We start from the raw sequence: 16,342 nt of genomic DNA, 5'->3' as shown, positions 1-16,342 counted from the left end.
TACATATATTAAATCCAAAATGGTAATACTAACACAACCTGTCTTGTTTAAAAAAAAAAATTAACATGAGAATCTCAAGTGAAAGGTGAAGAAAATAATCAGTGTGGCAAATTTAAAAAATCTGTCTGTGATGGAAAGGTCAAATAACCAAAAATCTGAAATCTTTAAAAGAATTATGAAATGCACCAAAACTAAAAACCTCAACAATTTCAATCTCAATCAACAGTGGCTGATTACAAGTTGCCTTGTTTGTTCTATTCTTTCTGTGTTCAACAAAAATTCGATAAATGTTAGAAAGATGAGCTTTGAAACATTACTGGGAACATTGACATTTGTAATTCCTTTCCTCTTTTGGACTAAGAATTTCTGCATTTATCATTGAAAGTTTTTGATCATTATAGACAATCATTTAGTCAAAATAGGAACTGGCATGGAAAATATCAAGGAAACTGAAAATCGGTATTGGTCAGGTGCATCTCTGATTAACTTTGATAAATTATTTTTCAAATTATTGTGAAATGATTTGCCAGGCAACTGTACTGTGTTTTCATCTGAAGCTGATATTCATTTTGCATCAGTAATTTTTTGAGAAATTTAAAAGTAATATTTATGGCTGTGTGATGAAAAAAAAAGAATGGTAATTGTTTTTTAGTGAGTTTTTAACTGTTGATTAAAAACAACACCTGAGAGAAGCATGAGATAGAATAAACGAACACTAAGCGCGTGCACAAACACCCAACCCAGCGCAAGGCATATTATTAATCATATAAAAAAAGCAATTAAATCAAAGTGGTATAGAGCCTGAAGCAATGAGAACTGTCAATTCTGCTGGAAATGCCAGCCAAGATTACGGATGGGTTTGTGGATTCCACGAACCTCTGTTTTTTGATTAGGGAGTCAATTATTTCGTATTACTGAAGATGTTATTTTGAAAAAAAGACCTTGTCAGTCAATCACGGGAGAAGTCCTGAAAAGCATGAATAAACCCTTAAAGAAAGAGATGGAAGCAGTATGTGTGTATGTGTGTGAAGGGAGGTATTTCACTGACCCTATTCCCTATCCAAACTCCTACTTGTGGTAAATTACCTTTTAACTACTGCACCTCTGTCAGGTCTTTGTCAGTGTATGGTAATTAGGGGCCTTCAGTGTGATGCATTTGAAAAGAAAATTTATTTATTAGTTTATCTCACAGAGAGGCATTTACACTGAGCTGAAGGTAAGTTTGAATGTGGTTATTATCTTGTCATTTTCACACTGATTTTCTTCTTTTTTTTTCTTTCCCTAGACCATGTATGTGCCTGTGTGTGTTTCGTGTTTGTGCGGTGCATGCATGTCACTAAGGATGAACTCTGTCTTATTTGATGCCAGGTAACGGTCTACTGTGAGTGCGTATGAGAGCAGATGGACAGGAATGAGCATTCATACTTACGTAAATTTTAATATGTATTTATAAGAGTGTGTGTGTGCGCGCTTTAGCTGCATACAGCAATGAAAGGCATGTGCAGCACATTTCTCCCATCTTCTTTGTTCTGTGTTGGGTTTGACACCTCTAAACAATAACAGCGCTTCACTTCGCCCAGCCCCAACCCACCACCAATCACACTGTATGGATGGGAGCTGCCAATTAGCACCATCAAACCCCCTTTATCATCTGTCTGCTTAAGGAGAGAAAACAGAACAAATCAATAATTCAAAGTTTCTCTTGAAAATGCACTCATTCATTAAAAAGACTTAAGGAGGGATGAAGAAGGAGCACATTAAAACTAATTGCAAGATATGGCTTGAGTGTGTTAAGGATGTAAAGAGAGAAAAAAAAAGTAGAGTACCACTAGAGAAGTTGTGGAACCAGAAACAAAGATCTACACTTTCTTTGTATTGTCCCAGACTTCAGGGTGTGAAGCTGATCTTTATTTTCAGTCTGCCTGCTCCTTGACCCGACCTGAAGGCAATCAAGCTCCTCTGCATAAGTTGCGAGGCTTTTGGAGAACCAGCTCTCATGCATTCTTTTCATCATCCAAAACAAGGCTCCAACACTCCAGACACTTCTTCCAAAGCTATAGCAGCCAACAGGCAGCACAGAGCGACCTGGGGGACAGAGGCCGACATGGTGGGGAGGCTGTCACGGAGAAAAGGTCTCTGAAGGCTGGAGGTGAGCCGAGTTAACTGGGAGATGACTGTCGCTCCACTCGGTTGTCCAAGCCCTTTTCATTAACCCGAACCCTTGGGTTCACCAAACAGAAACAAAGGATGATAGCAAGGACAGTGGGGGGATGACGACAGGAGGTTCTGGACTAGTCCTGTGTGGCAACCACAAGAGACCCTGGTGCCCGCTTGCCTTTCTGTCCGTCTGATGGCAGAGCTATGTCACCCTTTACAGACAGGGGACCTGCTTTAGGAAGGAAAAAAACATAATCAAGCATAAACAAGAAGGCAAGCACAGACACACAGACATAGTTACAAAAAGATACAGCGAAAAGCCTCCTGAATGAAAGAGGGGGGTAACAAAGGACAGGCAGTGCCCCCTAGTGTTTTCATCAAAGACAATTCCAACCAAATCAACTTATCCATGATAGGCCACAAAAACAAATATAAAACAGGGGGAAGAAGGCAAGGGGTAAAGGTGCTTCTAGTTGAGGGACAAATTTAAATGTGGAGATGGCTGTGTCCAGCGACAAGTCCCACTTCTTTTACTCTGTGAGACACAAGAACTGAACACAAGAACAAGAACACAAGAACTAACGGGAATATATGTGGGTTTTAGTTGAGTGTTTGAAAGAGGGGGGTCAAAACTGTCTGACAGCTTTAAGTCACTTTTTAATTTTCAGGGTTATGGGGGCAACAAACCCAAAAAGGGGGAGCCCGGCCCTCCATGAGAGCCAACAATGGAGGAGGACGGACAAACCTGAAAAGAAACTAAATATGAGAGCAATGCACAGGCACACGACATGAAACATGCACAATGCAGATGATTTAAACAATATTTTAAGGCTATAACTCTAAAGCATACAAATCACTCTTTAAAAATAGTCACATCTAGCCAGTTATATTTTAACCATGACAAAGGACTTATACCTCCCCAGAAAACTAAAACATTGTTTTGTTTAAATTTAGACATAAAATTTATACTTTTGTCTATTGTTAACTTTAAATATGTTTATATGTAACTTTAAATAACTTTAAATAGTTTAGAAATGTAGGAATCTCATTGTTTAAATTTTCACATCTGCAAGGATTGAAAGTGCTAAGATGATCATATTAAATTTAAGACACACACGAATTACAAAAATACCTTCAGTGAGTTAATAGAATAATTATAAATTCAGAACTAACTTCCTTGACTTAAGCAAGATAATCATAATATGCCAACTTAAAAATATGTTTTTTGAGTTGCATACAAATCCAGAGCTTTCTGGACTTAGATCATATAATAGCATGTTTTGATCTTTTGACTGTGTGTTTTATGACTTTGTATTTTTTCAGTTTTTATGATGTAAAGCACTCTGATTTGCCTTGTTGCTGAAATGTGCTATTCAAATAGACTTGACTTGGCTTAATATTGAAATTCTTGATTTAAATCCCTTCGTGGCAAACATAGACTTTCTTATGAACTCTTGGCATAACATAAGAAAAAAAAAAAACAAAGATTGAAGAAGTCATAAATGGATGACTGTAGAAATTAACTAAATGTATTTTCAGACCTTGTCTGGACAGATGGGTACAACAACATTTAAACAACAAAAAAAAGATTTTAAATTTTATGACCTCTTACAAAATTAAGAGGTCATAAAGTTCAGGGTGTCTTTACACCCTGAACATTTCAAATGAAAACCAAACAACAAATCTTTTCAAGATGGCGGACATTAAAATGAAGGCAAACATTCCAAAAAAGAACTTTTTAAAAACAATGAGTTGGTGCATGTGTCTCACCAAGGCCTTCCTCACAACCAGATCTATATTCTCTGACTGACACATCAAAGAGGTTCTATACAGCCTCTCAGTCTGTCCACCACTTTCGACTAACTTTATTTCATAACCCCATCACATTTTACAGCATATAAAATGGCACATAAAACACTTCATATTCATTTCCAGTGTCAATGTCCTTGCCTAAAAGTTAAATGTTTTAGTGCAGGTACATTCCCAAAACATGCCTCTCAAAATGGCCATTAAGAAGTCAAACAAGGCTTTTGAAAAGTGGCAATGAGTCAGCTTGGTACACCAGCTTTAAGCTTGGTGTACCAAGCTTAAAGGGCAGAAAAACGCAAACTTCTCTCTGTTTCTGCTTGTTCTATTCAAACATACCAGTTGAGAAGAAAGCACACAATTTTCAGCTAAGGCATTGCCACAGAAGAATCTTAAAACATAAATAAAAACTTGAACAAGATATCTGTGACCCTGTCACTAAGGGTTTTGGCAAGGCAAAACAAATCAGGAAAACAGTCAATTCTGTTTTTTAAAAGGTTTTGAAAAAGGTTGCGAATGTGGTGTGCTAGATGCAGATGAAGAATCTGAAAGTAAAAAGAAAGAAAGAGGCACAAAAGGAGACAAGAAATGCCACAAAGGGACAAAGGATTCAAACTTCAACACTGAAGTCAATAAGTTCACTGACATTTGCACCAGGACTGGTCAGAAACGCCACTTTCCTTCCTTTCAGTAGCACAATATTTTCTTTCTTACATTTGCCACGGAACAACATCATTCACACACTTTACTGCTGAAAAAAAAAAGCTGGATTCAAAGAGCTGATTTTGTAAAAAGCGTGTGAGACAATTTGTAACCCTGCAGCCAAGTTCCTCTTCTACCATTCTCTGCTTTCTAATGGCAAAATTAAGCAGGGGGAGGGGAGAAATGACATGTGACAAGTGAATAATTTGAGCTGTCAACACGTCATCTTCACCACATTCAAACCTCATGTCAAGCACTTGTATTCTCTCTCTGCTGAAGGTGACCTAGGTCGTAACCAAATAGCACATCCAGACACAGCAGGTGAATGTTTGGAAATGCCACAGTGGCAATGCAGAATGCGAGACAAGGGAAAGGCAAGCGAGAGAGCGAAAAGACAGGGTGAGAAACAATATCTGCTGAGCCTTTTTGAAAACTTTGAATTTCATAAAAAAAAACAAAAAAAAAAACAACAACAGTTCTTCATGTTTAAAAAAAATAATAAAAAAATACACACATATGTGTATATATATATATATATATATATATATATATATATATATATATATATATATATATATATAATCTGAAAAAGGGGCCTTTCACCAGTGCTGAAGAACAGCTGATGTAAAACTTAGGTTAAGAAATAGATGAAAGAAAAAAAGCTAATTAAGAAAGAAAAACAAAGAAGCAAAGAAGTAACAGGAGATGTACACTTCACTATAACATCAATAGGTAGATGATAAAAGCGAAAGGACAACGAGACCGACGAAAAACGGAATTGATGGAAAATTGTGTTAATCAGAGAAGAAGGCAGAAAACAATATGTGAATAAGAAGAGTGAAATAACCTGGCGAATCTTGCTCAATGAGTATAAAAGAGCGAGAAAAAATTTGGATGGAGAGAGGAGAGCAAAACCTTCCTACTGAGCTAACGAGACGGGAGGAAGAGGAAAACCAGACAAAGCGGCATGCTGCTTTTACAAAGCAGGAACAAAGAGAAGCGATGCATCATGGGAGTCTGAGCCTTTCGCCACCACTGACGCCATGTAGAGGTGGCCTGATGTTTTAGTCAAATACATGTTTAAAAATGCGATTTTAGTGTTGAAGCATGGTCAGCTCTTAAATCATCATAAAAATAGGCAAAAATATTCAAATATGAGAAATGTTTAGAACATAAACCGAGGGTTTTCAAAGGAAATATGACGTTCCTAATTGTAAACTTTATTTGACATCCTAACTACCTGTTGCTATCACAGTCCTTTATAATAAAAAATAAAACATCCCTGCTAATTTCTTTGCAGTAGTTCTAACTTAAAATAAGATATAGATAGTTGCATTTATTGTACCACAATCTGACTGGAGAACCATCTTTTAAAGTGAGGTTGCATTTCTTTATACTTGGTACAGAGTAATGTTTTTCTTGTATTATTCTGTTCTGCTTCCTTTATAAAATATATTTCAGCTGTAGGCCTATAAATAAACAGACTATAAAACAATCACCACTCAATGAATAAACTATTCTGACAATGATTTAGTATACTTTTACAAAAATTCAAGGAAACTTCCATTTATGTATGTTTAAGTTTAGTGTAATGCTTGGAAGGAAGCACAAACTGAAGAAAGGGTGAGGCAGTGGTGACAGGTGTGAATTGTTTCACTTGTTTTTGTTTTCAAACTTTACTGGAAGATTTGTTCTAAAGTTTTTCATCTATCTGCTGTGACTCCTAGTTGCCCCTGTTTCTTTTCCTCTTCCTCTCACTCCCTTTCCATGTCAGTCGCTCTCTCTTCCTCCGGCAGGTCTGATATGCCAGAGCTGCAGCTGAACTCTGAGTAGCACTGTCTCCGGGAAAAAAACAAAGTGATCAATGTGAGAAGGCACGGGGCGCTCACGGACAGGCCAATCAATGGTGGAAAGAACCTTGCCCAGGGCCTTATGCAAATGGAAGCACGTCCTGTAACCTCAGGAGTGAACATGCGCACTAGATCAATGGGACGAGGGTAGAACCTTACAGCAAGATCAGCCTCAGCCAGTAAATATGTAATGATGAATCCCTAAAGATTTAACTGAACTCAAATGAACTTCATCCAGCTCGCTGTCTTATATCACAAAAAGGCGAAAGAGACCTTGTTGTGAAGAGGTGGGGTGGAAGGTGGGTGGAGCGGGACGAGTGAGATTAGACAGCCTTTGCAAAGTGATGCGCTGACGACAGATGGATTTTGCACTGTCTTGTCACTTGTGATGAAGAAAAACAACAATAGTGAGAGAAAAAAAAACAAGTGAGAAAAGATGTTCAAATAGTCAATATAATAATATAGTCGGAGATGCAATAATTTCAAATGAATAAAGCAATAGAAACAGGCTTAGACCTAGAGAGACCTTTAATGGTCTTTGATAAAAACAAGTCAACATGACAAATTATTCTAAACTAATATTTCAAAAGAAGTAATACCCTGATACCAAAGGTAGGGGTTAATATCTAATTTTAATCCTTCCCATGACATGATATTGAGTTTCTATCAAAACATGGCTTACCCAGAAGTAGCACATCATGACAACAGTGCCTTTCCATTGCGTCATTTACAATCATTCTTAGGAGTGTTGGACTGAGAAATAGGTCGTCTGATGAGCTCAGACGACTCCTAGTTTCACCAGGTATTTGGTAATTGCAGCTGCCACTAGTCTGGTGGAGCAGAGTGGGCGAGGCGGAGCGGTGCTTTGTGAGGTGGAAGCTCAGCTGGAGACTTCACCTCCAAAAAGAACTTTGTGGAAATAGGTGGGGCTTAGTGAAAGCAAGCAAATGAAAGAATCAAAGCAACACTCCAGCTATATTTTTGACGAGACATACATACCATGATTAAAGCTAAAAAGTAAATTAAATATGATGCCTACTCTTTAAAAACTCCAGATGTTTTTATTCTTCATCCGATGCATCTCAGAAAACTGTGAAAGTAAAGTGAAACATTCTACTCCCTAAAGAGTATTAAGAGTTAAGTGTCAGCAAAAACAAAGAAAACTGAACGATAACATTGATTTGCTGCACTGTTTTAGAATTGTAGTCTGCAATGGCAGCAGAGGAAGTGAACAAAGTCACCCAGTTTGAGTTGGTCAAAATATTCACTTAACATCAACACCTGGCTCGTTAAGATCACCACTTACCTCCCTGCAGTGGAGGACGGCTGTTTACAGCACAGGCAACTTCCGGTAAGCTTCTTCTCAAACTACATACATCAAGAGCAAACTCTAGTGAGTGGGTAAAATTTAAATCCACCACACAGTCCACGTCCCCAAAAGCCATCATTTCTCCAAAGCCGAGAGCCCAGACCTTCCATACGAAGCAAAATGTAGTTCGAGAGGCAGAAAAAAATAAAACAGGGTTGATAAAATTTTTACAAGTTGGTCAGGTTCAAAATGTCATTTATGACAAATCAGAAGAAGTAAGACAATCAAAAAGAAAAACTGACTTTTTAAATTCTCTGAGATTAGGTTTTTGTTCTGCAGAAAACTATCACATTGGTAAATGAGAAAGTTATAGTTGTCTGCATGTTAAGGGAATAACATAATATAGAAGTATTTTTAATACCAGCCTGCTCTACGGCACCATGAAATTCAAGATAAAAACCAAAGAAAAAAATGCTCCTGAAACATAGAGAGAAACACCAACAAAGGTGAGAATAATGGCGACATATTGAAGGGAATACTTCACAAAGCCTATTGTGTGAGTATCCTTTTCAGGCAGCAAACCCGCTGTAATTTGGTCTGCATCATCTGCCTCTAGTCACAATGCAGCACTACAGCTTTGAAATGGATGGCAAATGAAGGCCATTTGTACATAATCACAGCAGATAGAAGAATTCAGGAGCCCTACAATGTGCTGTTGAGGTGGAAAGAAAGACCTTGGTCTATCTGTGGCAGCCAGCGCGGCTAAGGTTCGGCGGGGGTGTTCAGGGTCTTTCTTTCTTTTTTTTTCTCCCAAGAAACAAGCAAATCAATTCAAATCAAATCAGCTTGCTAGCCGTGACATTTAAACAGTTCAATTTACATCCTTATGTTAAGAGGAGAGCCGCTCTCTAAGATTCTATTCATTCCCAAAGAAATTAGACGGCTATATTTCAGCCGCTTAATAGAGCAAATATGTAGCTGTACTGAGGAAGAAACCGTGTCTTCTCAGGCCGCACAAAGAGCTAGGCATTGTGTGTCATTATGAGCGGAGGACAAAAACACAGACAGACATAATACACATAAAGTAGATGCGGGCACAAGGCATGTTATGCATGCAGGACAGCACCCTTCCACAGATGAGTGTGTAGTGAAAAACATGAACGTATGCAAACATAGAGTCATTGCTGCTTAGTGTATATGCGGAGGGCTGCTGCCCTGCTGTGAAGGCTGGCAGGCACTTTTGTCATGGTGGTCCTTTTGTTTCACATCAAACAAAACGCCACAGCTTTGCATATGGCTCCACTAATTTCTGCTAGTGTGACCCAGCCATTTATCTTTGCCTCTCACCTTCTCTCCTCCTCTGCTCCCCCTAATGTGGCTCTGATAGCTGCTCTCCACCGAGCAGTGCTGCTCAGGACGATAGAGGTGTCTTCAGGCCAGGGTTGACACAAATGTGCACGCTTTTATCATACGTGCATGCGCAAACACACATAATTAAGCAAATAGAGATCCATACAATATGCGTGTGCCCACAAGCAGACATAAACACCAAAATAAGTCTAAAGGCAGACAGACGCAGAAAACTGCACTAACACTCAGATGCCCGCAGCTATGGAGAACCTTGAGATAAAAACAAACCAGAAGCAATAGATGGGCAAGCACTTTTTGAAGGCAGCCAACACAAGCACGCAGCATTAAATGAAGGGCTTTTTAAAGCATTCATATGCAACAAACTTAAGTGATTTTTTATTTGCATTGTGATGACCTCAGGTGAAGGTTGCTCTACTTACAAAGTATTTTGAATGAGTATCAATGTGGAGTAGTTTCACAGATTAGCAATATGTGCTTGTACTGTATGCTTTTGGCATACAGTATCTTTATATCTGGTACCTTCATATATATATATATATATATATATATATATATATATATATATACTTTAAAACTAGTAAATGTTGTTTGTAGCAAAGGTCTTCAATTGATTAGTTAACCTTTCTACTGAAAAATCGCTATTTTAAAAAAGAAAACGGCAGTGCACCAATTGCACCTGAATAGCTGATTTTTTGTGTGTGTCTGTGAAATACATTTTAAAAAATCATTAAGTGAACGAACACTAAACTGAAACAGATGGCATTACAGAGAAACTGTGCAGACAGCTTTCTGGAAAGCATGTACAGTTTATATACAGCGTGTTCACACAGGACACTCAAAAATCTGCAACTATGTTTCTGAGGAGCTGTTGTAGTGGCTGGCTGGTTGGCATCCCCACTTTGCTGTACAGGGGGACAGATGCACTCTTATGCAAGACATTATATAATGTTCTCCTGTCCTATAAAATAAGTTCCTTACGTCAATTTATTTTCTTTTTTTTGTCCGAAGACTTTTTAGCAGCGCTAGTGGCTCGCATTTTGCCACGAAAGAGGGCAAGGAGAGGGGGGAAGACATCGGCAAAGGTCACTATGCCCGGGAGTCGAACTCACGATGTCCGCGTCGAGGACTGAGGCCTCCAAACATGGGGCGTACTAACCCCTGCGCCACCACAGTACACCCCCACATCAATTTCTAAGAGATTCTTTATATATAGACCAAAAGATCCAGCTCAGTTAATTAGAAAATTGATTTATTTCAGTATTTCTCTTCAATAAGTGAAACAGATATTCTATAAATGTTTGAAAAGTATAATATTATGAAAGATCAATAAAAAAGACTTGTTAAGAAATGTCAGTCTGCTTAAAATTATGTCCATGTACTATAATCTGTATGCAATCTTTACATGGTCAAGTCTCCTTTTGCATTGGGGACATGGATCGGCCTGTGGCTCTGTTGAGGTGTTAAGGAAGCCCAGGTTCTTCAATGCTTTAATAGCAGGCATTCAAGTTGTCTGGATAATTGACTTTGGTGTCTCCTATTTTCTTTCTTGCAATCCTCGATGGATTTCTTTACAGGATTTACATCAGGTAACTAATCAAGAACAGTGATACCACGGTCATTAAATTAAGTATTAGTAGTTTTGGAAAGCAAAATCAACATCTCCATAAGGCTTGTGAGAAGTTGGAGGCATCAAGTGCTATAGTATTTCCTGGTAAATGTCTTGGTTTTATAAAAAAAGAAAAAAAAGAAAAAAACCCGAAGATAAACTCACCATATCATCACAGACTGAGGCAACTTTAGACTGGATGACCAGCAACTTCCAGTGTGTACATTTCCAAATCACTTCCAAATGAAATGCAAAATATTCTTGTGTCTGAAAAAATGACTTTCGATGACAGAGACAAGTCTGATAATTCTGATTCAAGATGGACCGACCAATAGAGATACACCATTGTGTGTGAAATAGCATAATATTCTTGTGGAAAATGTATGTTTTTTTATGAACTTTAGAAATTTATTTAAATTACTGAAATAGAATAGTATCAAGATGCTACATAATTCACTGAGATGCATCGGTGATTTTAAGTGATGGGCACAGATGAAAAGAATAAAAAGAAAGCGAAGCAGAGCCTATAGTCTCACCAAAATATTTATTTTTCTAATCAGACTTACTGGAATATTTTTGATGTTATGACACAAGCAGTAGAAATAAACTGGTAAAAAAGAAAGATGATATCATGTAACAACTCATATATGAGATGGTTGGGTGACAACTGGTACAAAACTTGTTATAATTGGTGCACTACAAGCTAAAAAGAAACAGTTTTTGACAACTGAGGGAATGCAATTTGCGGTCCTTTCAAACTTTACAGCTCAGGGAGCTGAAGAGGGAGGAAACAACATAGTGGCCAAAGGTCTAAGGTAGGAAAAGAGAAGACCACAGATGGATGAATGAATTTATATGAAGTGACAAATGTGCTAGACTGGAGAAGAACACAGCAGTACTGTAACCTTAGAGTGCTACTCTCTGTTTACCTGCCTTAGCTTCTACTCAGAGGCAGTTTGTTAGCCTTTGATGCATCTATAATTAGTCAGTACACACTGTGAAGTGTTTAAAAAGAATCAAATTGCATTGAAACACTTGAGTGCTCTAAACACTGGCTAACATGCTCTGCGGCAAGGGAAGCGAGCAGGAGAAATTAATGTTGGGCCTTTTGATGTGCTTGATCAGAAACGTATTTATTAACTGCAAAGGGGAGCGGTAATTAACCCGCAGACAGCTTGTTTTCTCTGGGTCTTCTTGTGTGTCAAATGGTTCATCCCGAAAGGCTCCGCTCGCCACATGCCAGCTCATGCACACACATTCCATCCCTTTGGACCACTTTCTCCTCAATTAAGTAGTCTGTGAGTCTGTGTATGTACTGTACATGTGTGTAGTTGTGCTGACGTGAGTGGATAAGGGAATGCATAACAAGAAAAAAAAAATTGCATACTGATGGCTTTAAAACCTGAGATTTAATACAATAATCTTGCATGTGTGTAAGAAAAAAGATTTGGTTTTTGTACGACCAAAAGACACACAGCTTGTGGTAAAGCACTTAAACTGTAACATAATAAAATAACTTCATATGTACAAATTTAAAAAAGAAACTCCTGATTTTAAGATAAAGATGATACCAACACCTGAAACAGCATAATTTTACTTTCTTGCCCTCAGAAGTATTCATATAAAATATATTTTAAATGAATTTGTCCTGTTATGCATTATGCTTTGTATTTGATATACATAAGATGTAAATTCATATTTTTTACAGGGTTTTCATATGACAAGGACAAGGCATAAAGGTAGTAAGCTAAGCATTCACCGAGTCTTTCCTGGCACACTCACACAAAGAAAAAGAATATGAAGGAAACACAGAGACTGAAAGATTCAAATAGAGAATAGATGGTCTTGGTCACACAGTGAGAAAACCCAAGAGAACATGAGTCTGTCACAGACAAAACACCACATGAATATTTAGTAGTTAAATTAAAATTACAAAATAGCGAAACAAAAAAAGAGTAGGTGAAAGAGATGGACAGAAAATATCCCTGTGAACACCAGTGGGACAAGTCCAACTCTTTAATTCCCCACTACCCATGCTAACATTGTCCTGCCTGTCTCCTCCTCCCTTCATTTTAAAGAAAAGGAGAATGCAATCTCCCAAATAATACAGGAAGTAGTGAGCCTCGCAGTATATCCCCTATATAAAACAAAACAGTCCAATGTATCAGCAGAAGTAATGAAGTGTGGTGCTTTGAAGTAATAGTATTGCAAATCTTCATGAAAAAGCAAAAGCAGTTAAAAAGCAGCATTGCTCCACATCAAAATTTTAGAATTTAAAAGTATTTGTCATGCATTTATGAATCCTATTAATACTATATGATGTATATTGTTTGGGAAACATAAATCAGCAGGATGGATGGTAGAAGAAAATTACATTGGAGAAGATGAAGCTGGTACCCCCGTGACCCGACCTCGGATAAGTGGAAGGAAGTGGAAGAAAATGGATGATGGATGGATGGATGGATGGATGGATGGGATGGGATGGATGGATGGATGGATGGATGGATGGATGGATGGATGATGGATGGATGGATGGATGGATGGATGGATGGATGGATGGATGGATGGATGGATGGATGGATGGATGGATGGATGGATGGATGGATGGATGGATGGATGGATGGATGGATGGATGGAATGGATGGATGGATGGATGGATGGATGGATGATGGATGGATGGATGGATGGATGGATGGATGGATGGATGGATGGATGGATGGATGGATGGATGGAAGACAACCTTTCAACATAATATTTGTTGCATACCATATAGACTTATGTGGCAACGGTACATAGTGTCAAATTACTCTATCACAAAACAAAAGATAACGGTTTTAAGTATTGATTTGACTTCTATGATCTGTTCATCTTAACCTCACAGTGCATCTGCAGTGTTATGGCTGCACTGGGTCTCTGCCCTTTTTCCTTGCATGGTTCTGGAGACAGGCCTTCTGCAGGTGTTACGTTTTGCCCTGACTGGTGCTCTGCTGCTTTAAAGCTGCCGTGCATGCAGCAGACAGAAGACTTTTCCCTCTCCCTCCTCAGAACTCCATTTGGTTTGTAACATATGGATGGGTTTTGTTAGGTTTGTTTTGCATCTGTTTATTTCTGGTTAGCTATGGGTTTTTGCTTTAATCTATTTTGGTTTATATATATTTTTTTCAGGTTCTATTTCTTTAGCATAGTTTAATAAAATAAATTTTTATTAAGTCAGAAATAAAAATTGATTGTTCTCCTTTAATGTTAGCCCACCAAATAAGCCTGGTGGATGCAACAATAATATATATAAAAAAAAAAAAAACAGACACATTATTATTAGAAATTGTTATGTATGAAGTCCCCCAAATTTGTTAAAGTACAATATGGCACTTTTCATAAATATCCATATCCCTTTTTCTGAATTTATCACATTACTACAAAAAATTGTGTGGAGTGATGCTGGAATATATTTGGTGCTCTGTTGCCTTTAGGGGCTTTCTGGTCCATGAGGGAGTTGTACTTACATTCTTCAAAACAAAGCTCTCGATTTACCAGGTTATTTATATTCCAAACCTAACTTAAGGTTATGAGATATGAATCATGAAGAATGAGATCCTGGATAGAAAGGCCTAAAATGAGCTTGCTCCATTGCAGGCTAGACTTGGTTGAACAAATGATCAGAATAACTTTTGGGCATAACCAGATGAAAGGAGACCCTGGCGCAAACTAAGATCCTGCAGAAGGTTATGTGTTGTGTAAGATGTTAAAATTTAGGGAAGGTGTTTCTCAATATAATGCAGCTTAAAACCTCTTCAACCTTATTCCTGACTTGTCTCTGCCATCTTTGTTGATTGTTTTGATGGTTAGACTTATACTGGTATGAAATTACACACTAGGGCCTCTTATTTCGCACTGTATTTTAATCATGGTCATGGGAGAAAAGGAAGTTGAATAGAAATACACACCATTGATCTCAAAACTCTTTTGTAAAAACAAAAAAAGCAAACAAAAATAATTCCAAGAGTCACATTTCTTCCACTTACCATTTATCAGCAACATTGTGTTGGTCTAACACTTAATAGCAAATACAGTTATTTTTTATTGAAAAAAAGTTTAACTTCTCTCCCACCAGTTTCCATCCTGTCCTCTTTTTGTATTAAGAGATTTACAAGGTACTCTCATGCCAACATATCCAAAACTCCACTCTTCCTCATCTGTTCTTGATGTGTATAAGAGGCAGACAGCACAGAAGGGCAATGATGAATCAAGCTGTTGACAGAGGCTGAACTTTCACAAAAATATAAATATATTTTGTTCTATGTTAATGTCTGCTTTTTTCCGTCTTGCATAATTTGTTTCATGGAGGATGAAACAAACCTTTAAAAAAACTGAATGCTGAATTTGATCAGCTGAAAACTGAATGCTGATCAAATTCAGCATTCAGTTTTTTTTAAAGGTTATCAGTGAGGCAAAGTCAACAAAAATGGTGAAAAAATGTTTAAATTTACCAAAGTCCAAATTTGTAAATTTCACACAGTGCTGAGATCTGCTGCTCATGTGTGCTCATTTATACATCTTCAGCATTGAATCTAGTTTTGCATAAAAAAACCAGAAGAATGATGTTCAGCATATCAATGTGTCTTTAATTAATAAGAGGTAAAGAAGACAGGTGAAAAACTAGCACACGTACCAGCTCAACGAAAGACAGGCCTCCGTAGCTGTGGGCGATAATGAAGACATTCTTGGCAGCAGCTTTAGACACAAAGTGGTCCCACACGTAGAGCACGTGTTCTTCAGAGGAGGTGTTTTCCTTTAACAGAGAAAAACAAAATCAAATGTGACATCTGTGTCAAAGAGAAACAGAAGCAGACTTTGCCTAACCAGTTAAAGAATCAGCATTTATTAAACTGTATTGATACTTTCATTCTAAAAGATTCTTAACCCTAAAGCCCAGCAAAATTGGAAAAATACATCAAAAAGTGGCGTTAGCCTAAGGTAGCTTTAATAAAAAGCCACACTTTAGCAGATCAATAAGTCTTGCATTTTGCAAATGCCCTAGATGTAAAACTCAATAGTGAGGATGACATAACATTTAAATCTTAATTTGTAGCCCACTGCTGAATCAATGGCCCATCCAAACACCAGTAAGGGCATAATAGGAAGACACTAAAAGAAGGTCAAAAGGAAAAAAAAGCAACAGCAAACAGAAGATAAAAACATGCACACATCTGCCAGTGTACTCACATCAATCTCATCTGTATGTGTACAGGCACACAGGCATCCAGGTTCATGGAACTGGGAGACATGTTTAATTAACCTGAGATGTAAGTGCTTATCCAGGCTAGCAGTGAACAATAGTAAAAGTACAGGCCAGAAAAGGGCAACCGTTAATGAACTTGGGACATTGATTCTAGGCTTTGATTTCCTATCAAACTGTCTGGTTCACAATAGAAATCAGCAGCACCCACAAGAGAATGCTCTCCACCCAGAGCCTCGCTGACTGGAAACACCTGTATCTTCCAAAGCAACTCCGCATCATGCCAGAGAAATGCTACCCCCACA

General features: G+C 37.9%; 1 protein-coding gene across 1 annotated transcript in view; it reads right to left on the bottom strand.

The window, feature by feature from the left end:
* Positions 1–16,342, bottom strand: part of fam172a (family with sequence similarity 172 member A) — a 147,268-nt gene that overhangs the window by 61,855 nt on the left and 69,071 nt on the right. The window contains exon 8 of the mRNA XM_055048923.1: positions 15,471–15,590. Coding sequence (XP_054904898.1) covers positions 15,471–15,590 — 120 coding nt within the window. The remainder of the gene's footprint in view (positions 1–15,470; positions 15,591–16,342) is intronic.

This window comes from Poeciliopsis prolifica, unplaced genomic scaffold, assembly GCF_027474105.1.
Source record: "Poeciliopsis prolifica strain line A6 unplaced genomic scaffold, Auburn_PproV2 SCAFFOLD028, whole genome shotgun sequence".
NCBI lineage: Eukaryota > Metazoa > Chordata > Actinopteri > Cyprinodontiformes > Poeciliidae > Poeciliopsis > Poeciliopsis prolifica.
Note: the sequence above shows the minus strand (reverse complement) of the source record. Positions and strands in the feature narration are given on the sequence as shown.